We start from the raw sequence: 24,730 nt of genomic DNA on the forward strand, positions 1-24,730 counted from the left end.
ATACAATGTGCCTAAGTGAGACATAATGCGTTCTGTGATTAGGTTTAATTTTACGGACAGAACCCCGCGTGAGCGTGTGCGTCCATCAGTGGCAGCTCCATTTGCATGATTTGAATCGTTCCCGCCTTATTTACGCCGCCTTCACACAACTACACGTTAAAGAAGATGTCCGCCCGGATCAGTTACACCATTATTGTCATCGTCATACTTTGAGCGCGGGCGCGCGCGCGCGAATTGTGGACCACGGTGGACGTGGACACGAAATTGATGCCATGTGCTTTGACAGTGTGGCCAGCGCACCGGTATTGTTGCTACCGGATGCTGCCCTCGAAAGCGGCATTAATTAATGCACCAGCACGGGAGCAATGGGGCGTATGTTGTGCCATCAAGGCAGGATTGCGTATGGCAGGGATTGTGTATGGGTCTTGTTTTTGTTTTGACTGCATAAGCGGCCAATCGATGCGGCTAATGGTTGACTTCCGTTAAGAGGGATATCAGCGGGTGGTATTGTTGCTGGTTAATTGGTGCTGGTTGCACGTGGTTTTGGTAGTCTCTCGAAGGGAATGCCCTATTATTTGATTAGCGGTATTGACTTTATTGTTCGAGGATCACCTGTGAAACTAAAACATTGTTTTTATGGGCAACAACTAAGTGTTTTCTTCAAATTCTTTTTCGTTTTTAAACAAATGACTCTTGAACTTGAACTCGTTGAACAGCATTACAGCTTGTGTATTGCTCTTGAAACCTCTGTCGGTTATCTTTTACGGTTTATTAAGCCAAAGACTTGTTGCGTTGTCCTAGTATTACCTCAATAATGCACGCAATTCATGCTTCCGAGAAGTCAACGGCATGCAAATAAAAAAAAGGTGCCTTCATTGCGATGTGTTGCCAATCGTTTAGAATCTCGGAAGAAATGTCCTGCGATCTGATTTCAAATATGTATGATGCATCTTTTTTATTCGTCATACCTGTACCGGAAGTTGCGTCGTCTTGTGTGAGTCTTCAACGGTACGCAATCCGAATGGCCCGGGCGGTATTAAAGATGGCAATTGTTTGCAATGGCCTTTTGCATAATACGCGCGTATCATGGCACGGCCAAACGCGTTCTCAGCGGACGGATCTTCGCAGAAGGTTGTGCCGCCGAGAGCACTGATGGGGAAAGATGAAGAAATAAAACGACGCACCCATAAAACGTAAGGTGAAGTAAATGTTTGGCTGGATGAAATCACGGCCGCTGAGTTGCTGTCGGTAGTGTCTGAAGGCAGAATGCTGCTCCGGTGCTACCCCGGGTGGATAAAGTTCGACAATGTTGAATGTATAGCGTCGTAAATATGGGGGTTTTACGAGCGTGTACGCATCTTTTCCCCGACCTACCGGCAATTGTTTGCTTTTGGCAGGACGAGAGTCAGATTCGGATTGTGAGTGTAGGAGTTAAGTGAAACAGGTGCGAAAGGGATTTGCGTGGCCACGAGCGATCTCACGGTGCGTAGCATAAGCGTTTACTGGGGCTGGGAGCAATTCAGAAGCTCGGAATGGAGTTGATTATACCGCTTGGCTTACGTTAATCTTCATAAGGCTGAAAAAAACGACATTGATCAATCAATTTTTGAAAGCAATAACACCATCTTCTCCATCTGCAAGTATTTAAAAAGAATGTAAATCGAATTGCTGGCATTAGTTTGCACGAAACGACGTATACAATTTACATAAGAATAGCACAGAATCAATATTCATTTGTTGTTGAAATTCATGTTCTCACCTGTTGCCACCTGTAGTAGTCCCGTCCCGTGGTGCCATAAACCCACTCCACACCCAAAACTCTACTTCGTGGGCAGTCAATCAACAGCGCAGCATAAACGTTCGCCATGCTTAACAGCAAAACAAAACAAAAACAAACCATGCTCATTTCAGAAGCCATCTGTTCTGCCCGGGTCACGTTTGCTAACTGTCCCGGCCGAGGGCTTCGCTTTGTTGTACATTAATGCTGCGCATGCAAAATAACCGCCCTCTCGCCAATGCGCTCGCTTTGAATGGAGGGCACATTCATTTTCGGGGCGGTTTGGGTGCGCCTGTTGTGTGCTTCATTCACGATAGAGAGAGAGAAAAAAACAACTACAACCGGCGCAACTGGAGGAAACTCATGTGTGTTCGGTTGCAAACTCATAATTAAAAGTGCCACTCGCACTCGCAGGGGCAACCGGGGCGCGGATGGTTTATGCTAGTTTATGCTAGGTTTCAGCAAAGCGGGGCAGTTTTGAAAGCGAAACAAAACAGAGAAAAATGATTGTTGTAAAAGGTACACACAAATAAATATCGGCTAGCAGAACAAACAAACGGGACATGCGCCCACACACACCCATGGAATGCAATTCAAACCTGCCGGATTGTTATTGCACCGTTAAAGGGCGTTTTTTTCGTTGTTTTTCATGTTGGATGGTAGATTTGGACAAATAGTTATACAAGCGGGAGTTATTTTGGGCATTTTTTTTGTCGAACACTAGTTTTCAGTTTTTGCACTGGCTCCATTTCGTTGCTCGGTCGAAGAATTGTACAAGTGTGTGTGTGTGGGTTGCGCTAGTTTCCACCGGCTGCCCGTTACGCGAATGAATAAAACGCGAAACTTTGGTAATTAAATTTGCAACCGATGGGGTTTTGACGGGGCAGGGCAAGCCGCGGCCATGTGTTTGGGAAGCAAAAGTTTGTCTCTGGCGTGCAGGAAGCAATGGGCGTGAGTCATTAGGCAGAGTTTCGTTATTTTTGGCCAGCTTTACGATTCACCCGAAGGTGGGTTTGTTAGTGATGGTAGCTTATTGTTGGTGGCTTGCTGTAGGGGGGCTACATCGACCGATCATAATACCGTAGAAAACTTGGGGCAGTAGGCATTTGAATATGGAAAACAAATTACCATGAACAAGAAGCATTTTTACGCGATCGTTCTCGTTGAATTGCGCCATCGTGAGCTTGATGAGATGAAGAGCAGCTGCTAAGCAATGGGTAAAGAAAGGCCGGATTTCGTTGCTATTGATTTGTTAAATTTTGGCACTATTTTAAAGACAGCCATCCACAGAAGGCCGTAAATAACGATGCCGCTTGTCTGTCGCTGATGAGCGTGCTCGCGTTGCTAAAAGTTTTCCCTACATTTTTCGCACGGTGGCTGCATTTTCACACCTCCCCCCCGCAAACCATCCGCAAAAGCGTTGATAATCACCTTAATGAACGATTGTGAAAATAGAATTGATTTTCGTGTTTGGTAAACCCACGGTGGCGAATGTGTTGGCGGGCTCGTGCATCGTTCCTGCACACATTTCTTCGCCGTATTCTATTTCCGAAATCATCACTCCACTTTTCCGGTGTTCCGGGCAGGATGGTGTTGTTTTTTCCTCTCTCTCTCTCTCTCTCTCTCTCTCTCTCTCTCTCTCTCTCTCTCTCTCTTTCTGTTCTCAATTTATTTCGCCCTGGTGCTCGTTGTGCCACCGTGCCGCGTGTGCTTTGTTGTCAGCAGCAAGGACTTGCGGCACGCGGGCAGTGGCGGTGCATGATGTGCCCGGTAGCGGTGGATAATATTTATAGCTTTTGCAAAAGCATTGCCAGCCAGAGTGCTTTTAAAACCGGTGCGCAGTGCCATTTTGTGCTGCAGCAAATCGTCTGCTGACCCTGAAACCGCTTACGCAAGATGGGACCAGCGTTGTGCATTAGCGCTGCATTTGGCACGATAAGTCACTTGTTATTTGGGGGAATAATGTTTAAAACTTCTGGAACGAAGGTTTGGAAGGGACTTTTTTCGATAAACAACTACTACTGAATGACATTTACTGCTGCATTAGAGCAAATTTCCGCTTCGGTCCCTCGTTTAGCCTGTAATTGGAGTGGAATATCGAGTAGCAATATATTCACAACAGCTCTGCATTCCGGTTCCGAGAACGTATTGGCCTCCGAGGTAAAGCGAACCAAAATTACAATCGCCTGTTCTGCTCCGCACTGCAAGCAGCAATAAAATAGGATGAAATATGACACCTCTCGGGGATTTGAATCGAATTTAAAACTTGAGTCGGTGAATCTTTCCCGGTGCTGGGCCAATACTGGCCCTACCCATAATTCCTTCAATGACAATCGGATTACTGCAGGTTCCTGATACAACGTACGATGTTTGGTTAGTGTCCTCCGTCCTTTGTGCTTGGTATTTGTATGCTGCGCAGCGAAGCGACGGAGGTACAATCTCCTGGACGAATGGTCAAATTTGTATGGCTAATCGTGTTTATTTTTGGAAAGGAGCTTGCTTCGGAAAAGCTTACAGACATTGAGTTCATAGAATATGCTTATTTGGTAGCTTTAGACGTTTAGAAAGAGTATTAAATCAGTCGAATTCAATGGTCAGAGAATGGTTTTAAAATAACGCTAGATAACCGAAGATTTCATCGGATGTAGGTGCAAGAAAGCGATTAGGCGTATAAAACCTGTTCAAAATGAGAACAAAAATGCCAAGAAATATCCATCACAGCACCAACAAAACCTATTACTGTGGCCCTAAATCTTGAAGATGATCTCAATGGCCAGCGTTTCCTTAGCTTACCAATCTTTGGATCTACGCTTTCGCACTCGCCGAACAGTAAAGGCTCAGGCTTCTTGCATACCTTCGAGATACCCAAAAAGGATCCCACCTTTTTGGCTCGGTGCGCTTACCTTTTTCGACCGTGCGCTCGATTTAAGCGCGGTACATTCACATTTTTCATTCTATTCCAACCTGAAAAATGTGGCAGACAGCCGAGGTTGACCCCTTTTTTTGTCGCCGGGAACGCTTCCGAAAGCTTGGTGATGGATCGCAGCCCAAGTTCGGCGGAAATTCTTTTCTCCGCGATCCGGGTCGGGAAACAAGTGCGTTGGCATCCATTCCATCTGGGAGTATCCAGAGTATGCAGGAAAAATACTTTCCAGCTGTTGGAAAAGGTTCTCAACATTCGTTGTTTTTCTTGCTAATTGCAGCTTCCTTTTATGGGAAAACACGATGCGGGAGCAGCAACAAAAACCAGCTAGCGGAAAAGTGGAAAAGCTTTTTTTCATTATAATGGGTTTCCATTTTTCACTTCCCATCACAACAAAAAATATGTGCTGATTTTAATGTATCCCCCATTTTTTTTGGTCTACTTTCAGGTATGTCACACCTTTTGCAATTTTCAGCAGTGGTGGACTTTTCTTCAACTGGTACCGCCCGCCCCACAAGGATATGAGTTGTGAGCATGTTGTGCAACTGTTTGTATTTATCACCTTTTCCATCGTCAGGAAGTCATTAACAACAATCGGCAACAGATGGTGATCAGGTACGGTTCGCTGACGATGTGGCAAAAGGGTTTGAGAAATGAATTCCATAATGGAACATCCAGCACGGGGGCCTTTTATCACAACGGTAGGGCAAACTTTTTAACTCGTTCGTATGAGACGGAAATTTGACGGACGTGTTTGCACCGAGTTTTGGTCTCGGGACAGTCAGAAAGAAAACATCAACACTATTTGTAGGAAAAATTTCCCCCTCTTCCCATTTTGATCCGAACTTACTTTTATGTCACAGTCGACCTTTTACAGCAATTCAGGGGTCTTTTGATTTATGTGTTCTGTTTGCCAAAACTGCTGCAGTTGGCAGATGTGGGAAAAAGCTATACGCTCCTTGGAACGAAAAAAAGAAGAATGCACATACTGACTCCCAATGCTTCGCTATAGTGACTTTGCCGCTTTTTCTAGGCCTGCAAGAGCGGAATGGAAAATTTGCTGGCAGCAAAACTTTGCCTACGGACGGTCGGTGCACACTGTCCTGCTGGCTGCATGTGAAATGGTTCAGTTTCAACAAGCATACGAGACCGTTTGTCTTGTGCTACGGTGCAAACTTTTCGGGGTGGGTAGCCTATAACTTTTGCTTAGAAAAGGCTCCTGCTGCAGACAGCCGTATCCCAGCGGTGTACGCAGCAGGGGAAAAATGGATTACTAACGGGGTCATCCCGAGGCCCCAAAAAGCGTGTATGGTGTATCCAGATCATTTACCGGGAGGTTACAGCTGCTGCTGCTGTTCGTATGGTGGCCACCAGTGGGAATTGTTGAGAACAGTAATGACAAAGTATGATGGAGCTGAGAGCTTTCCCGGAGCGTCTAGATTAGCAGTGAAATAGTAGAAGAAACAAGACGCGAAGAATGCGGAACATTGTTCCAACGGCAGCGGGCACGTAGTGTCGGGCATGGGAATGTGGCCCAGAAAACTTACCGGGGCAGCAACCGCTTTCGGCACGTTGGCACCAAATTTATTCAATCACATTAATGTAGATCGTAGGCCGGATAAACCCGCCAGAGGGTAATAAAACTCGTTGTTGAATGGTAAATTTCTCAAGATCATTTATCGGTAGGAATGTTGAGAGTGAACTCAATCCTGGTGCCTGCTGGAGTGCCGAATTCCCACTCGGGGCCATTTTCCGTGCTGCATTGCTGTGGAAAGTTTGTCACACTAAACGGCCATAGGGGTGGGCACATCAAGTCTCGGCAAAAAGCCGGCGAAATTAGTTTGTCCATGAATGCAGGCATCCGAGATAAATGATCGCCTCCGGACGACGGCCGATCCATTGGAGCTCTGCTCTTTGTCACGAGAGCCGCTTGGCGGCTGACAGGTGCCGGAGAGAGCTGTTGGCGAACTCGTCCGCTCCAAAACTTTGCCGGAAGCGAAGGAAGTAATAAATTCGAAATTGGTTCGTACTGAGTCACATTTCTGCGGCATTCGGAGGCTCGATGATGTAGTGTGTGTGTGTGTGTGGGGGCTGTTTTTTTACATTCGAATCGGATGGCAATCTAGCCATCAGGATGGAGGAACCCATTCCCTTCTCCATCCTTCCAACATTAACTGGCAACAATCATGACGATGGTTGGCGGCAAGGCTTTCATGCCCAGTTCGTCGGCAGTAGAAGCTTCAGCTTTGCTCAATTGTTTTACCGTTCTCCATTTCGTTCCTGCCGGGTAGCTGGATTGTTGCAGTGCAGTATGATGTCGGAGCTGTCAGGAACCGGCCGGAGAAGTTTGCGTTGAGTAGACAGCGAGCTAAAGTCACCATAATCGGCACAATAAAATTGTCTGCCCGAAAGTCGGAATCCATTGCGGTGACTCGAGATGCGTCGGGTTTACGATTCGCTTCATCGAACGTCAGCACTTTGGAGGAACTTTTGCCACGCGAAGATGTCGAGAAGATGCCGGCATGAAGGCAGCAAAGTTTTGGAGCCACTCACGTCACTGCTTCTAGTCGGGCTTTTTCTAGATTGGGTGAGTTGGCGACAGAGCAATGGGCGGCGGGTCTTGCCGGTATCTTGATTACATTTGCGCCTCTTCAACGATTCAAGTCCTCGCCGACGCTTTCGCACGCAAATGAACCACGTGCCGCGGCACATAATTGCGAATGAAGTTGATTACTTTTACGACCATTGTGTGGTGGGTGGGTGGTATGCTGTGTTGTTACTTTAAGACATTTTCTAGAGGTTGTATCAATCGTTGTTGGAATGCAAACGAGCACAAGTCGCTTTACATATTGAGTCGGTTATTTGAGTATCGGTAATGTTTAAACATCCCAAACATACAGCGCACCATTGCAAGCTTTCGTTTATTTTGAAGGTGCTAAATTCAAACAAAAACACAATCCAAGATTGAAAGATTTTTCACCCATAGGTTAAAGGTGATGTTCTTTACCAGGAGGAGGAACATATTTTGTAACCATGTCAATATTTCTTAATTTCTCGTGTGTAGCAGCTGCCTTTGGTACTTCGTAGTGCAGTACAAACGGCCGTGACCGCTTGCCGTTGTCAGGGTTATGGGGAGAGACAAACTGTTAAAGTTCAAGAACAAACGACCACTTCGTGTGCTAGGGTAGGGTACGCGTTGCTAGTTGAACGTTCTCGTATGTGAACGTGGGCGCTAGAACAGGAACTATTGCAGCAAGTTGTGAAAATTGCACGCCAAGAAGCGGCTCTCCGCCAAGTGTTAGCATTCCATTTTTCCGGTAGATGAAGCCGCCGTTCATCACTTTTCGGCGAAAAGGTTGAGCACAAACCACCAGTACCACGGGAAAAATGGCGCGAGAAGAGCAAAGAGCAACAAGAGCCTAGTCGTGCAGGTGCTGGCGCTTTTGCTCAGGGACAGGCAAACGTTTTCCGAGCACATTGCTGTGTGATAGGCCGGAATGGAGTAGCGGGCGCGAAGGGAGGGCGAGAAACTCTGGGTTGGAAAACCTTCACTCATTTGTCGTGTGTATGGCATTGTAGCCTTTGCACTTTTCCGGAGGCCATGTTTGTGTTGGCCACGTTCGGTGAAGGCGGCACACGTATAAAAGCCAATGCAGCCATTTCACCCTCTCTTTCGCATGTACGGACGATTAGATGGGAGCGCAAACATCGTGTAGAAATAGAGCTTTCTTAATACAACGCTACAGTGGTGGAAACTCCCTCCCCACATGTGGCCCAGTTGGAGAGGTGAGCGGGGCAGTGTTTGTTCGGGTTATATTTCGCGTACCTGGCAGTCTCACATTCCCTGAAAGACTGAATATTTGTCAGTTTGCTAGTTCCTCTGTCTGACTGTCTTTCTGTCTGTACGGGTCTGCAGATTTCAACAGCCTGCAAACTCCACACAACCAAGCCAAGCTTTGGAATGTACAGGCTGCGCTTTCATTTGACTTTTATCGAGTGCTTTCTCCCAGCACATGGATCTTTTTTCTTGAGAAAAACCACACAAAAGAGTTCTGAAGGAGATTCTTTGAACCATTCGGAATGTGCCAATGTCGGGAGAAAGCAAGCAAGTGGAGCATGTTTCGGGTCACGAAGCTATGGGATCAGGTGTTTGGTAGAATGGCACGTAGCCGATATGTAGCTCTTTGTTGCTCAAGGTTTACACGCATCGAAAGCCGAGTTGCCTCAGTGAAATCAAACACCATGGGAGGATGCTTCACGGTGGAGGTAGTGTTCTGAGCATCATTCGAAATTCTACTCAACGGGTATTGTTGGTGTATTTTCTTCTCCAAAGCTGCCAGTAACCAAGTGGAGTTGAGCTAGCGTCCCAAATAGTTGTACATTGATCTGAGGCTAATGTGGATAATCAATCATTCCAGTTCGAAATTTTCTGTTCAAAGAATCTTGCATTGGAATGGTTGAACTACGTTAGTGAATCTTTGAATTCAAGCGAATCTCTTATGGATGTCCATCAACCACTCAGGAGCAGTTCAATCTTGCTCAAACTTTACGCAAGCTTGCTCCAAGGAACGTCTATCCGTACGTGCGTTATAGGGTTGCAGTTTAGAAAACGATGCGAAAGGAAGTTCTCGTGCCGTAAAGTGCGGAAACTTTACCGCCTGAATTCGATTCGCTGCTTCAACACCCAGCGCTGGAGCTGGCCGCTTCCTTTCCAACCGACAAGTTTGCGGTTTTTTGGTGAGTACGTAACCAATATTTCCGAGAAATTGCACCTTCACCGGGTGCGAATCAGAAGATAGACCGTTTCGGTTGAGCGAGACTGTTGCTATGAAATCGATACGCAATCGAACAGGACAAGCCTTCGGCAGGCTCGGAACGGTACGGTATCGGTTCGCTATCGAAGAAAATTGCTTTTACCGCAGCCCTGTATCCTTACGTTCCTGGGCTGCCGCGATTCGGGAATGTGATAAATCCTGTCCGATCGGTGAAGAGTACGGCTTTGACGGAACTCGAAGCTGCCCGGAAGCTATCGCACGGCACACTTGCTGCTGAGAGGGGGTTTTAGTGTGATTGGATGAAATTGGTTGAAGAGTTGATTAACTTACGATATTAGTGAGCACGGTAACGCTCCAGGGCATTAGCTAATTATGTCAGATAGATCACAAAATCACTTATTTTCGGAATTTTTGTTTGTACAGCAACTTTAAATATCTTGATGCTTGTTTTAAATGTGATATTTGAGTTATATAATCTGCTCATCACACGACTTCTGACATTTTATTACGGTCTTTTCGAACAATTGCATGAAAATAACGTACCCCATCTTCTCGTTAAGCCACCAAACGACGCACAAGACAAACTTCTTCATTTTACCGAATGAGCGCAAAAGGTCTTATGCCTGGTGAATGATGACTTTTAAATTGAATTTTCACTTTCCTTTCGGCGGATGGCCTTGTTCGTTGCATTGGGGCAGGATGCTCTCGAGAAAATGAGTCTACCACGAAATGGAACGCACGAAAACGCCCTTGCGCACAGTGCGACTCCTTGTACAGAGCAGCCAAGACGCGGGAAACTCTTTCTTCTTTCGTACCACTTTCGTAGTTTGATTGATTTCGTTTCAAACGATCAATGCTGTTAGACCATCACAGTTCGTTCGTGGTTGGATTCGTTTGAAGCTTTTGCTTTCGTACATTTTTTTAATGATAAATTCAATAAAAAGACTTTGCTGTGTCACATTTCCTGGCCTAACGTAAATAAGAAACGATGAAATCCTTCCTGGGTGATAAACGTGATATATTTACCGTTTCCTTCGTTCTGAACGAACGAACCTTTTCTCTCGATTTAAATGTATTCCTCGGTAAATTCTAGTACAAAGCAAGCTGAATAAGTAATTCTCCAACTGTCAGTAGTTTCTGGGTGGAAGAGTCCACAACAGGCCTCCACTTTGGTCGACACTTGGGGCGAGAATTTGCATTTTCCTTCTTCATCGTTTGCACAATTTTACCGGGGATGAAATAATTTGAAATCCGGTCCTTAAAATGTGTACGAGTGTTTCTCCGCCACCGTGCTGCAATGGACACATAAGTACAGTACGGAGAAGGAGAGAAGCGTTGGAGCTGGATCTCGTTCTCAAGGCACCGGCGTTTTGTATATCCTTAAGAAGTCGCCCTGGTAATGATGTTTTTTAGTTCGCTTGTACCCAAAACGAATCACGAAAACATCACTTGACGGTGTTTGTAACGGTAAGATGGAGCTAGTAAAAAAAGGAGACGGAAAGTAAACGGAATGACTCTATTCAGAGCAACAACATTTCTTTTCCTCCGAGCCGTTTTTTCCTCCGTAATTGTGGAATGTTTTCATGCTTACTGTATTCGCATGCCAGAATATTTGTGCGAGTGTGTTTCATTTCAATTTCACTTAACATCCAGCCGATCTGCAAAACCACAGACCACGTTGCACAACTGCGTTATTTGCATTTTAGTGTGAACTATTATGGTATGAATTGCCTCAACTGTGCCGTCTACCGGCATGGTGTCGGGTGTTCCTCTTGCTTGTAAAATTTCCGCTCTATTCAGCTCTGCCAAGGAAAAGCACACCGAACGGTGGAGGAAGGATAGTCCAAGGCGGACGTAAATTTATGGATATTAATCAGTTCATCCCTCTTCGGAGGAGCAACTTTTGCCCAGGATATCGCCAAGCGCTGATTAGCATTTACACTCTTCAGTGTGAAGCTCGCAGCTCACACTTGTTACGAATCGGTTGGAAATGCTTGATTGTAAGATATTAATCTAGCCAGTGAGTACCCCGCTACACAGTGCAGCGAAGATTTTCCACACGTAAGCGTAAATGTGCAAGTGATGTTTCGTGACGGAACTGCGCGCTGAAATGCTCCGGGGCTGTCATGGGGAGCTTGGTACAAGGAAATTGAATTTCATACGTGGCTGGGCATATGTGCAACGGGAAGAAATGGTACACAGCTCTTAATAAGATGAACTTTGTCGTACCGCTGTAGTTGAGTGAATTAGAGCCGGTGTTCCGCCACCCAGGAGGGATGCTGCTCACTTTCGAAAGGGTGTAGTGTACCGCATGTAGAGCACTAATGGAAGGCTTTTTTGTGTTGCTGTATTTTCTTACACTGAAACCATGCAGCTTTCATAAATTTCTATATGTGTGCTCTTTGTTTTAGTTTTACTAACCAGAGGTTCTTTTGGGAAGCTGGAAAACTTTCCTTTTTTGGCCGCATTGATCACGTGACCAGCCCATGTATAACAAATTTGCAAGACCTTAAAAGTTTTGCAGAAATGTAACACTCTTGAGCATTCACCGAAGTCTTGGTGCTTGAGGTTGGTGCGTAACAGCATATATTTGTTTGGTTTCCCTCCATACAGTTGCTAGTCACTGGTGATGAAGTTTCTTTAGCTTTCTATGTAAAAAATGTAGTATATACATTCACTTATAACTTTCCGAAAGGTAAACCGGAGTACGCAGTAGAAGTACATGTCATAAGAGCATAAGAACAGAAGAGGCGGATATGAATAAATTTTAAGCAAACAAGCGAACTGTTAAGGTCTTTCCCAAGCTCTTTTCAGCATTATTATGTTCGGTAGGATCCGAAATGTTTGTTCCTCAAGCAGGATCTTCAAAATTACTTCAAAATTGTTTCGCTGATCTAGTTATAATATGCGTCAGGTGTAAGAGTTTCTGTACAAAACAATAACGTTGTAGTACATACTTTTTCAAATACGCTATGAGCAAACACGGTCTACTCTCACATCCAGACATACCGGAAAGATTCCATTTACAAGAAAAATGTATTATTGAGAATTGTTCACAGATAGCGATGCAGCCTCTGGTATGTTGAATCTGTGTTCGTAATGTAAACACACTACTCCTTGCACCTTTCCGTATCGAAGCGATCTTCTAGAGCCGTAAAACAGCACTGCAAAAGAAATATGGATTTTCCGGGATCCGGTGGATTCGCCTTGGCCACCCTCAATTGCCCATTCCCGAAACTGAAGAAAAAGAAACGCGTCGTTTGATTGAATTGCTGTTAGCGGAGCTGCAGAAATTTGATTTTCAACTTTTCGCTCACCGTACCCTCATCGCATTTCGGTGGAAAGAGCGAACAAATAAAAAATACCCAAATGCTCCACGATGATCTACTTCAACATCATCATCAGCCTGGGCCAGCAGGGAGGGCTGGTTTTATTCGCTTAAAAAATCGCGCATTCTATTCTAGCACGCTCAGGGTAGGTCGGTGGTGTTGGTCTGCACCCCGTTAACAACACAAGAGCAACAAAAAAAAAAGGTCCGCTCAGCCACATTTCGTGATACACCGTGAAGCGAACGAAGCAGAAGGAAGCTGTAAACTGATTGCACAATTTCCATGCCGAAAATGCAAACAGTGTATGGTGCTCGGTCCCTCAGATTCCGATGCTATCGGCGTTGGCGTGCCGTTGAAACCAACTTCCGTGGTTCAGTTGCTGCCTTTTCTTTGGGTTGCATTAAAAGAAGGAACTGCTGGTAGAATGAGTTTTTGCTGCTGCTGCTGCTCCCTGTTCGGCACAAGCGTTCCGTGTGCTGGCTCGAGTTTATCAGGCAAAACATATCTCCATGCTCTCTTGTTCTTTGGTGGTTTGCGTTTTTGTGTTGCTTTCTCTTTCTCTCTCGCTCTAAGGTTCACCCGTCTATTGCACGATTTTTGGCGTCTACATAACGCGGGACGCGGAAAGTGATGTCGCTTTATGCTGTGGCGCCGTTGTCGTCGTTTCCGTCTGCATTGGAAATCATACATGTATGTGTGTGCGAGTGTGTGTTTGTGTGTGTATGTGGGTCTTAGATGAGGTTTTGCGCAATACGAGACGATATTATATTATGGTAATTTGATGGTAAGCCTTCAGTTAACGATTCTTCTCGTGCGGTTCAGCTCGTTGCCGCCGAAACCTCGGCCCGCTAGCAACGAAAGAGGCATCAGAAATTGAACTTGAACTTCGTTTTCGTTTGAAAATGTAACGTCATTTTATCCTGGGGTGGTACGGGCGATAATGGGAACGACCGATGGGATCGGGTGAAGATTACACACGCGGTGTCCATCAAGAAGCAATTTGCTGTCGAGAGTCGGGCAAAAACCATCTGCATCGCATTATCGTGCGGGATGGAATTGCGACACATGTGCCATTACTGCAGCAACGCCTAGGTATGATAAAAAAGTCAGAAGCATATTTAATTTACAGAAATCTAATCTTGATGCGGTTAAAGTTATCCAACATTTTGGACAGAGCTGTTCTTAAGTGGTGCTTCAGATGTTTGGAACATTTAATAGCTTAAAACAAATCTAGCTTTGTAACTTATCTAAAATTTGTCCCTCGAGATAGTAAGATCAAATGCACTAGCTCTGTCACGCGTTTGCAATTGAACAAGAACTAAATAAAATGGTGCTTTGCGACGATTTGATGCCCTTTTATCGTATGCATACTTACATACAGAGCATGAAACGGTTGTAAATCAAAGACAATCGCTCGCGTACATGCGTACCGCTGCCTAGACACTTGCTATTGCTGCTGATACTGGTGCCTGTATAGCATTGAATTTTATCATCATTGGATGTTTCCGGTTTTGGTTTGCCGCCACCGGGTGCTGGGGTTTGACCTTCTTCCTGCGTACGACCGGAGCGCGCACAGTGTGGTACGCATTGTGAGAATCTTAAGTTATCTAAATCTATTTTCCATAGCTTGGGTAAAGATGCGAGCCGTCGATAGCACAAGTTGATATCGCAATCAACGATGAAATGAAACGTCAAAATATTAGGCTCCATTCTCTTTAATTTACATCTTGCTTTGGCATGGTATCTCATCTTTTGCAATGTACTGTTTCACGTGCATGATAGCAGCCCTAGGACCGATAGGCCTGGCGGCCACACATTTCGCAAATCTAGGTCGTTAGGCGATAACGAGCCGCATACGATGGGGATTGGAAATTGCTGCAGATGCTCGCAAGCAACAAGTTGCTCCTGTCGCAGCATCCCACACGACGGTCTCACTGTTGCGTGTTGCTTACCCTCGCGTGAAAGGGACCGGTCGGACGAACCGGAAGAAACTGCCGCATTGACGTTTTGTTCTGATGGGTGGGAAGGAAAGCTGGTGAGGTATGCTTCGCACTCCACATGGTCACCCAATGTGCTGAAGCTGGAGAGAAGAGGTCGTGAAAGGGGCCTCCGTCGTAGTACATTTACTGCGCAAAGGAGCTTTCGAGTCCACAATGTGCCGCCAACAAATAGTGCTGGTGTTTGAGTCCGGAATGGATTAATTGATTTATGGATGGCTGGAATGGATGGTAAGGGATAACTAGAAGCTTGGCTAGTTGAAAGCACCTCGCTCCTCGATGTTATACCACTGCCATCCCTTAACCGTGCGATCTAATTAAACATTCCACCTTCGTACACTATCCTGTTCGCTCGATTGGTGCAGAGGGCTTTCTGCAAGGGATTGTGGTGCGTATGCGACACATCTTTTTTCTGTCCAGACCAGGATAGAGATCGAATATCATCCAATGATAAATGACCGACCGATGAGCTGACCGTTTGTGTCTCTCGAAGCTTTCTACGTTCCAGCTCAGGCTGTTTCTGTTGCGTTCCAGATGTTGGGAAGCGACAATGTCCGGATGCTTTGGTAGGAGCTGCAGAAGCTGAACATTGTTTGCTTCCACACGAAGAAGAACATTTGTGGAAAGAACAAGCTTTCTTCACAACTAAACCGTACCGCTTCCATTCGCTTACATCGGCTTATCTTCAATCTAGGAGCTTTGGATAATACCACAACAGCTCACGGCTCCAACGCCCAGATCAGCATATAGGGCATCGCTCAGTAAGCCCGATCGATCTAATTTTTCCACCTCAAGTACGTATCGTTTGAGTGAGCCCTCACATTCGTTATGCCAGAACGAGAACCTGTCTATTATATTTAATTAATTGGTACTTACCGGTTGGAATGGAATTGTCTTGAAATAGAATTGTTGCCCTGGCTGTCGGTGCGTTTCTTGGAACGAAGACTTGAGCGCAAAACCTTTGCACCTTGCACAACACACCTGGAGCACCACGCAGTCTTTGCTGACCATGAGGATTGCTTCCCGTGGGATACTTGTGGTAAATATTTGCCATATGCTACATGTTTATTTATTCACCAAAACAAAGTGCTTCTGTCGGAAAATGGAAAAGTGGTTTCGGCTTGTGCAAACCATGACTTTGGCCCGGATCATTCCACAATGTTCCATTTGGTTCGATAGGATGATGATTATAAGTTAACGAGTTTATTTAACTATAGTTCAAAAGGTAGTCTCAAAGGATGGTGCAGACATCGGTTGGGGTGCCTCCAGGGAAAACTGTGCATGTTTTTGTTTCTTGTTTAAAAGTGTTTTTCTTATCAGTTGCTGGTATCGTTTCGTTCTAGAAGATGATTACGGTTTACTGCACCTTTATTAAAAGGTACCCCAGGCGCTTGATGCTATCCCACGATGGTCTACGGATGTTCTAGGAAAGATTGGCCGCAGCTCTAGTTTGCTCGATGTTTTTCATTCACATTTCGTTCGTTCATTTTTTGGTCCCATGAAGCACCGGCATGGCGTCAGAGTTCCAGTCACGTACCATTCGGTAGTTTTTCCGCTAGATTGCTGATCTGTAAAAAGTGAGCAGAACGTTTCCCAATGCTGCATGAATACTGCTAGCGAAATGGTGCCGTTGGTTGCTGCTGGAGGTCCCATAAACGAGAACATTGCGTCAGACTCTGTAGCGACTGGTATCCAACATTTTGGCAGACGAAAAGCGCACAATGCCCAGCGGAGTTTAGCTCGTTTGAAAGACACTTACTCCCAGGACAGGGTAGTTCTATTTCCGGCACTAATTGTCAGTTTTCATCGAATTGGTTAGTGTTTGCTGTTTGTAAAAAAAATATTGGGAGAGGTTTGCTTTGAGCACATCTTTTGTAAAGTATTCTATGGTTTTGAATCAGTAAGAAAAAAATCCCAATGGATTCCCCTGTGCGAGCCACAAAGAATCCCGGAAGACCCAAACACAGCTAAAATTAAACCTCGCCATTTTGACGGTCGATGATTTGCATTTTCATATTTCCTGTTTCTTCCAACTATCGGGCACATGGTACCACCGCACGAACGATCTAAAACATAATCTAATAAAACCCATCCTGAAACTAGTGTCGGCTTTTTTACATACCCGGTCCTTTTTATGGAATCTCACCCGGATACTTCCCGGTGGTACATAATTTATGATTTGCCATATATTTTCCCACCTCGGGCGGGCATGCACCGTGCGGTTTCGTGTATGCTCTACCGCACCATCCAGACGCCGTCTGCAGTCTGCTGCCACACCGTACGATGCATCGTGTTCGGATCTGCATCTGGCGACCGTGCAGACGACTTCTGAATCGCGACTGTCGGCCGGTCGTCTAGGTCTGGGTGGGATGGGAGCGACAACTTTTCCATCAAGAAAATACGTAGAATGTCGCGAAGTGGCCTGTGCAGCCTGGTGTGCCTGGGGTGCTGCAACGGGTTGCTAATGGCTTCAATATCCGGGCGTATGTGGACGACCCGTCGCCAGTTCTGATCTCGGTGACAATCTGGTAACGTAGAGCCATGTTTGGTAGTTAAAGGAGCGCCTTGTTTGGTACAAAAAAAAGAATCCCCCATACCCGACAACAAACTCTCCCGCACAACGTACGATGTGTCACCTGGTGCGCAGGGCTGTGACATGTTTTATGAATGGTCTTTCCAATGTGAAAAATGAAACCCGAAAGAAATACAGCGCGAGCATCGTTAAAGGATATTGCGCAGGCACCGGGGAAAACACTGGCGGTCGCTTTGTGTGGGACGCGGTCACGTTTCGCTTTGTCGGTATGGACGACACTTTTTACGACTGCATCGTGCATCTTCACTCCTGGTGGATTGTTGCTGGATGCTTGCACACTGGAGCGGGTAATCGTGTGCAGTGGTCGCTTTGTTATAGCACGCTGGGTTGGGGAAAAATTCATATCGGCCAGCAGCTGGAAAAGTAAGTTGCACATTGTTTTCCCTCCCGGTCCAAGATGCCGGCTCCAAGAGTTTTCTGCAATCACGTGTACCCCCGTTCCGTAGCGACAAAATTGCGTTTTCGCAATGCTCCACGCGGAAGACGGAAGCTGCACATCCACGTCCAGACATTCCAGGAAACGTTGAGTAGCTCGCTGCGGAAGTGAGTAAAAAGGCGTGCAATATGTAACACTACGCCAACAGACGCTCTTTCTGGTGAGGAAGGGCGTGAAGCTGTGATTAAAATAAAAGCAGCTGGCTGATATTTTACTGTTCCTGGGAACTCGCTCCCATACAGACGTGGTATGATTTCAAAATCAGAGCGTTTTTCTTTGCTCGAATCTGCTCAGTCATTGAGAAACGTCGTTTCATTTATGTTGCAACCGTGATTGCCCTTTTCCTATTTCGATGAGTGGTTATTCTCTGCTTCAAGCACTGGGTTGACTGGTGCCTAGACGCTACTATAATTAGATACTATCGGCATTCTACAGCTTCGTCGGCCGTTTCATTTCAACCCAGTCTAGAAAAAATGCAACCGACTACTGGAGTACCTACAGAATTCTACCATCCCCATTCGTGGTCGAGTGCATTATGAAGTTATCATCTGTAACATGAGATCAGAACCAGCTGTCGCCATTCACTCATTCGACCGGATCTGACGCTACCGGGGTGTCGACGGGCTACCCAGAAGGTCGTAACTTCCCACGTGGATGATCTGCATAATACGCTAACCCGGTGCATTCTGATGGACTAATGCATTTCGGTACATGCATCATCCCCGGCAGCTACTATGCTTTCGTATCGCAGCCACTACGCCTCGTACTGTCAACCTGAACCGTATCCATCACGCTAGTGGCAACCGGACACTTGACAGTTGTCGACGTCATGCGTATTGTCTCGCGTTCGTTCGCGTGCCATTCCCGATCGGTTGCGATTGTGTTGCAAGATTAATGGTCTCCGTGTCCATGTCCGCTCGTTGATGGACGCGTCAACGAGACTTTCCGCCATGGGGGAGCATTTTTTTCTTCCGCGAGCATGTGCAAGCCCTACAGTGAGTACGAACTTTCGGTTCATCACGTCCGGAACTGCTTCGTCGGCAGGCTAATGATTGTCAGTGGGTGATTTGTGGTGCCGTTTCGAGTAGCTTAGAATGAATGGGTTTGTTTGTTCATGAAATAAGCTTTGTAGGTTGTAATGTTTAATAATGAGAACACATTCACGTATAATTAACAGCATATCAAGTAAACCGATAAGGAGTTTTCTAATGTAAAATGCGTTGGAACATGGTAAATAACCTCAGCGAACTAGTGCGACAACGACACAAAATTTAACCGTTTATATGTTCACCAATTCCCCATGCTGAACAAACGTCACCCTCATCTCATCTCCATAATAATCCCAAATTAATTAAACCGTCATAACGAATTTATGAAACTCTGGCTGCAGTTTCTCCATCACAGTGGAACCTTACTGGGCAGAAAATCTTTTTCGTTCATCTAATCTATCACTCGACTATCAGCCATGATGTTGATGATGATGATAATGGATGGCACGAAAGCGCACATTTTTGGAATATCTTTAAAAAACCGCACTGGATATCCAGGTCCGTACGGATTTCTGTTGCTGAAGGCTTGCAAAATCGAACGGATTTTCACCGCCTCCACCCAACCATGGGCATCGGAAAATATGATCACGACACAGCACGGTCGGTAAAATTGGTGGATTACATTGCTTCATTGGAGCGACGGGGCGCACTCTGGGGCACACTGGGGGAAAAAAAAAGTTCTGCGCCGGGCGTAATTTTCCGTTCATTAAGTCTAATTTTACAAAGCTCACTTGCCGCGGTACGGCACCGGGTGAATCCGGGATGATAACGGCACGGTGATGAAGGAAGGAATAAATAATGCTGCCATATAATATGAAATTTTGCCAACGATGATGCTCCGCTCTTCTCGCTGCGGCGTTTGGCCCAACCGCAGTGACAAGCCTGAACCAGGTGGAGCTGAGGTGAAGTGTGATGAGCTGAAGCCCAGAAAGAAGGTGATGCTCGTAACGGTGATGCTGTAGCCCGCCGTATTAGGGTTTACGGGAATATGGTTGAATTATGTATGAGAGAGCGTTCGCGTTTGTGGGGAATAAGTGAGCGAACAAAAAAATCTCAAACCTCCGATGGGAAGCTTCCCGGTGGGTTAGCTTTTCATGGGATGGCATTCCAGAGCGCCGCCTACAGCACTGCTCCCAATTTGGTTGAGGGCACGGCCGTGCCGTGGCTTTGTGGCCGTGTTGCGTAAATAAATGGCAAAGTATTAACAAAATTAGGCTCCGTAAAAAGCGGTTAACTTCCATTTAATAACCCCCCAGCAAGGACAAATAGTAATGAACTGTGTACGCAGCCTACTAATTGTTGAGGTTTACTTATTCAGGCTACGATTAAAGTTGTTTATTTGTTGGAAAATGTATGGTAAAAATGAGGGTTAGTTAAGCTGATATTTCCGTAATGCCGTGAAGCGTTCAGCAAAGCAATGCTAAATGTAAATTTACTTTGTGAACCTTGATATTCCACATTTTAATATTTTCTTACCGTTGTTATACCAATAAATCATTATCAGTCTCCCAACAGAAATGAAAGCAAAAGGATGCGTCAGAGTACGTCAGTACCTAAGAGAGTAAAACATTTCCGTAGATGAGAATGGCCGATAAAAAGAAAACACCACCGAAAGGTACAATTTATGCTGTTTGTTTTGGCACACGGGCAACCCAGCCCTGCCTGTTCGCTTCCCACACAGTGCCGGCCCAGAACGCCAGGGTTTTGACAAACGTTGTTTAATCAATTCGGCCGCCCACTACACCAAAGTCACCACCCCAGCTCCGGGGAGTACCGTACCGAGTTTCCGATTCTAAGCTATTGATTTATGCTAATGAAATGATTTTCACTTAATTATGAAACACTCTCCACTCGGAGGCCCTGTCCCGCGGTGCGGAGTGTGACCATTTTCGTCGGCAGAGGTGCAGCCATTTAGGCATACTGGCCTCTCTAGTGTGGCGTACTGGTTTTGATTGTTTCGGACAGTGCGGACAGTCGCGGTGCGGTTGTGGGTTGCGGGCGTGAACTCGCGGGAGTGGCACACAGCAGTCGCTGCTGATTTCGCAACAAGGGCGGTGGTGGAAAATAAAACACACAATCGGAACAATGTCGTCTTCCGCTGGACGCTCGTTGCTATGCTGATGCACTTCTCGGACTTGGGCGGCAAGGGGCAGCGAGCATGCAATCAAACATAACCGCAAACACTGTCGCTGCGGGTCTCGGGGCTATGTGCAACATAAATTAAGCATCTCGGTTGCCGCGCCAACATTTGCCGCGACCGGCATTCGGCCCACCACGTTCCGTGATTTATACGGCTCCGGTTTTGGTGTGGAACTGTTTTCACCGCACATGTGTACGAGACTTGGGTTTGTGTGTGTGGGAGACTGTGTAGCGAAAAGTTTTTGTTGTATATCCGTCTGTCCGGCGTGTCTGTTCGCCCCCGTTGCTCCAGTTCGTGGTGCACGGTGGCCGGAAACGGGCCAACTTATGCCGGTCGATGATGTTTTGATTTTTCCACGCAAAACTAGGTGTAGGCCAAAGCGTTTCCGGTGTACGATGGCCGCGTTGTGGGTTACCGGATGCTGCGGTGTTGCTGCAGAGAAGAGCACTTTCCGGCCACTGCATGATGATGATGATGATGATCGCGACAATAATGTGCGTAAGCGTTGTGTTGCCGTGGCCGATTATGTGACAGTTTGGTTTTCCGATGAATGGCGGGGTGGCATTTCCATCAGTGTGTATTTTGGGAAATTGGTGAGGGGTTGTTATGCGGTAATGATGTCATTCATAAAAGAAAGGCAATTAAATAATCACGTTGCGTGAGACGCAGTTGGAGTCTTATTGCTATGCTTTTGTTCTGATTTCTTCTGGATGGTTCCATTACATTAAAGGTTGCTGGATGATTCTATTTTTATATGCAAAGGCTTTGCTTAATTTCTTAGCTGACAACGAGTACAATGATATAAATTCTGTTCTTGTCGCTCTAATGTCGAACAATCATCATCAGTAAAGCGCTTAACCTTTCATCTTTACCACGAACACAGATCCATCGGCAGGCTGATATGCCCAGCATTATGTTCGACTCATTGACATACTCAATAGGTCTACAAAAATTGACATAAAGTGTTTTCTCATTAACCATTTGCCGAGTAAAACGCTATTTTTCAACGAGCCAACCATTGCTCGAATGTTGAGTGAAACGGTGTGTGATGAGGAAAGCCGATGAGAAAAAACATCGGCTAACACGATAGTCGTGTTTCGTATTGGAAGTGAAATGAAATGTGCAAAAATGGTCAACGAACTGGAAAAGTTCGACGCAGGGAAACCATTAGACCAGGAAGCAGTAGCCGACATTGATGAGAAATCTACAGTAATGCTGAATGATCTCCGATGGAGAGTTCGCTTTTTATTCCCTCATAGGCTTGGCAACATGTTCGTGGAAAACCCGTCAGCAAGCAAGAAGTTTAAGGGGCTTTGGTGTGGAAAGCAGATAAATAAAACGATGGCAAGGTCACCAAGAGTACGTGATACGCGTAACGAATGAATAAAATATGAGTCATGTTCTTTGGCTGATGAAATGTACCATTCAAAACAGAGCAAGCAAAGTAAACGTCCTTCCAAACAGAGAAAACCAGACGAAACCGGAACTCCGGATCTTCAATCAAGGCTCGAAACACAAGCTGTCCGAAGCTGTTATGGATGTTTTTTGTTTTGTTTTGCATTCAATAATCGAAATATGAATTGAATATGTAGGAGACCGTTAGCTGATAACTTCTTCTTTCGCTTGTGAATCGCATGCTTTCGTCGCTTCTTTTGAGCATTTTGAGGCTTTTTCTCCCTACGACAGCTCTAGCTTCACTCGAAAGCGACGCATAATCCGATCAAGCGATTATGGTCCCAAGGATAAAGGAAGCTGAAACTTTGTAATTCACTTTGGAATGTTTTTGGATGCCTTCAAGAGCTTCGTTGGATGTTTGTTCCGGTGGGCAACACATCCGGAAATTTGGTATAGCTGGAACTCGAATGAATTGGAGCAAACCTTCTGTTAGTCTTAGATCTAACCTCAAATGGTGATGGTGAACGACTCAGTAGTGAGTGCATTTTACGTATGGTTACTTTACTTTACGAAATGAACATGAAATGGCAGTTTACTTTGTACCCGAAGAAACTCGAGCCAATTGAACAGATGCTTTCATACAAGAATTGCGGTCTATGGCAGCTCCGTTGATACGTTTATCGTATTCAGCAGCGAATGGTGAGTCTTATCAACCGCTGGACCACTGGACTGGTTGGTTTGCGAGTAGTATGAGGTTTCATGCCACACACATACACACACACACCATCTATTTCCGACCCGTCGGTTTCTCTTGCAAACCAAGCGGTTCTAGGTTCTTCAATCTCTCAGGCACGATAAATATTCATTCTCCGCGCGGTCGGTCACGTCGGAAGCAAAGTACGAACGAAACTGTTGGTAAAATTTACATACAATTACTGTCTCGTTAGTCGCATCGAGCAGAAAGTATGCCCAAGGGAAGCCCAGCGATAGCCTCTGAGTAACTTACAGCGATGATGATGATGATGGTGGCTTAGTCGTCGTGATGGCGGAAGTTCCAACATACGGACGACTGCCGTACATGTGCGTGTGATCAGCAATGCGATAAGCGTAGAGAATCGTACACTCTGGCAGGAGTTTGCTCTGAGCCACTGGAAGTGTTTTAGCACAGTGAAATTGTAGAACAGTTTGTACTAAGTGCAAAGATATTAGCATCTAAGTCACGGAAGTTAACGATCAATATCTTTATTTGTTTCGTTGCAGATTAATGAAGAACAGCGAGAGCTTCGTTCAGCGGTTGGTGTGCTTCGCTACTTGGTGACGCTCACAAATGGCACTGACATTCAATCGACGCGAGCACGTTCCAGCAGGACAGCGAACGCATTCAGGTGCCGGCGATAGCATCGTCCATCACATTCGACCACATCCGTCTGCACAATCATATCTCGATGAGCGGTGGCTTCAAGCGGCCTTCACGCGTGCCACTGCTACGTAGTTAGGTATAACAAAAATAGCTTACCACCAGAGGGCGTACGCCCTGGGTCGCACGTTCCGCGTGTACTACTTGCCATTACGCTACATAGATAGTTTATAGTAAAACAAAAAACGAAAAGATATATCAAACACGCAGCAGCATTCATCTCGAGCATTGATGCAGACGCATTACCGAGCGGTAAAGCAAAAGGAACCACATTGTCGTCGGTTTACGGATATCCTACCATTTGCAAGTATGCTGCGATCGTACAAACTGTATCTGATGCTGCTCGTTAGCTCGATCTTCTTCATCGTGTGCCAGAACCAGGGCTCTATCACGAGCCTCGTCAGCAATGCGGCGGCCGCCTCGTCCGGATCCGTTGACGATTTGCCGGGTGTGGTCGCTGCACCGCTGCAAGGCAACGATGGTCTGGAGCTGCTGTACGGGGACTCGGAGCCGGCACTTGGAGCAGAGAAGATCCGTTCGAGGAGCCTCAACTCTAAGGATATGCTGCAGAAGCTAAACGATCGCTCATCGTCGACTTCGTCCGCCACGAGTACCACAGCTACGACCACCACGAGCACCACTACGGCAAGGACAACATCCACAACGACAACAGCGAAAGTGGTACCGACAGCGCCGAGCACAAATGGAATACTAGCTGGAAGTTCTTCAGATGTAAGTACAAGATGCAAAATTGTTAGCTACCACAGGTGTTTATGTAATTATGATTCCTATTCGGAAGAACATTAATATGAATTCCAGATACGTTTTTGCAAACATGCAAATGTCTTGGCAAACATGCCAATAACTGGATGTATTCTTCTTCTTCTTCTTGTTTGGCA

The 24,730-nt window shown here is 45.9% G+C and overlaps 1 protein-coding gene across 2 annotated transcripts in view; it reads left to right on the forward strand.

Annotated features, from left to right (window-relative positions):
- LOC121590362 (galactosylgalactosylxylosylprotein 3-beta-glucuronosyltransferase P) overlaps positions 1-24,730 on the forward strand; it is a 44,807-nt gene that overhangs the window by 13,600 nt on the left and 6,477 nt on the right. Inside the window, exons 3-4 of one of the 2 annotated variants that reach the window (XM_041909974.1) lie at positions 5,149-5,315; positions 23,675-24,563. In XM_041909974.1, coding sequence (XP_041765908.1) covers positions 24,063-24,563 — 501 coding nt within the window. In that variant the 5' untranslated portion in view covers positions 5,149-5,315; positions 23,675-24,062. The remainder of the gene's footprint in view (positions 1-5,148; positions 5,316-23,674; positions 24,564-24,730) is intronic. The other variant, XM_041909973.1, reaches the window with a different exon arrangement.

The sequence above is a fragment of the Anopheles merus genome, chromosome 2R, assembly GCF_017562075.2.
Source record: "Anopheles merus strain MAF chromosome 2R, AmerM5.1, whole genome shotgun sequence".
NCBI lineage: Eukaryota > Metazoa > Arthropoda > Insecta > Diptera > Culicidae > Anopheles > Anopheles merus.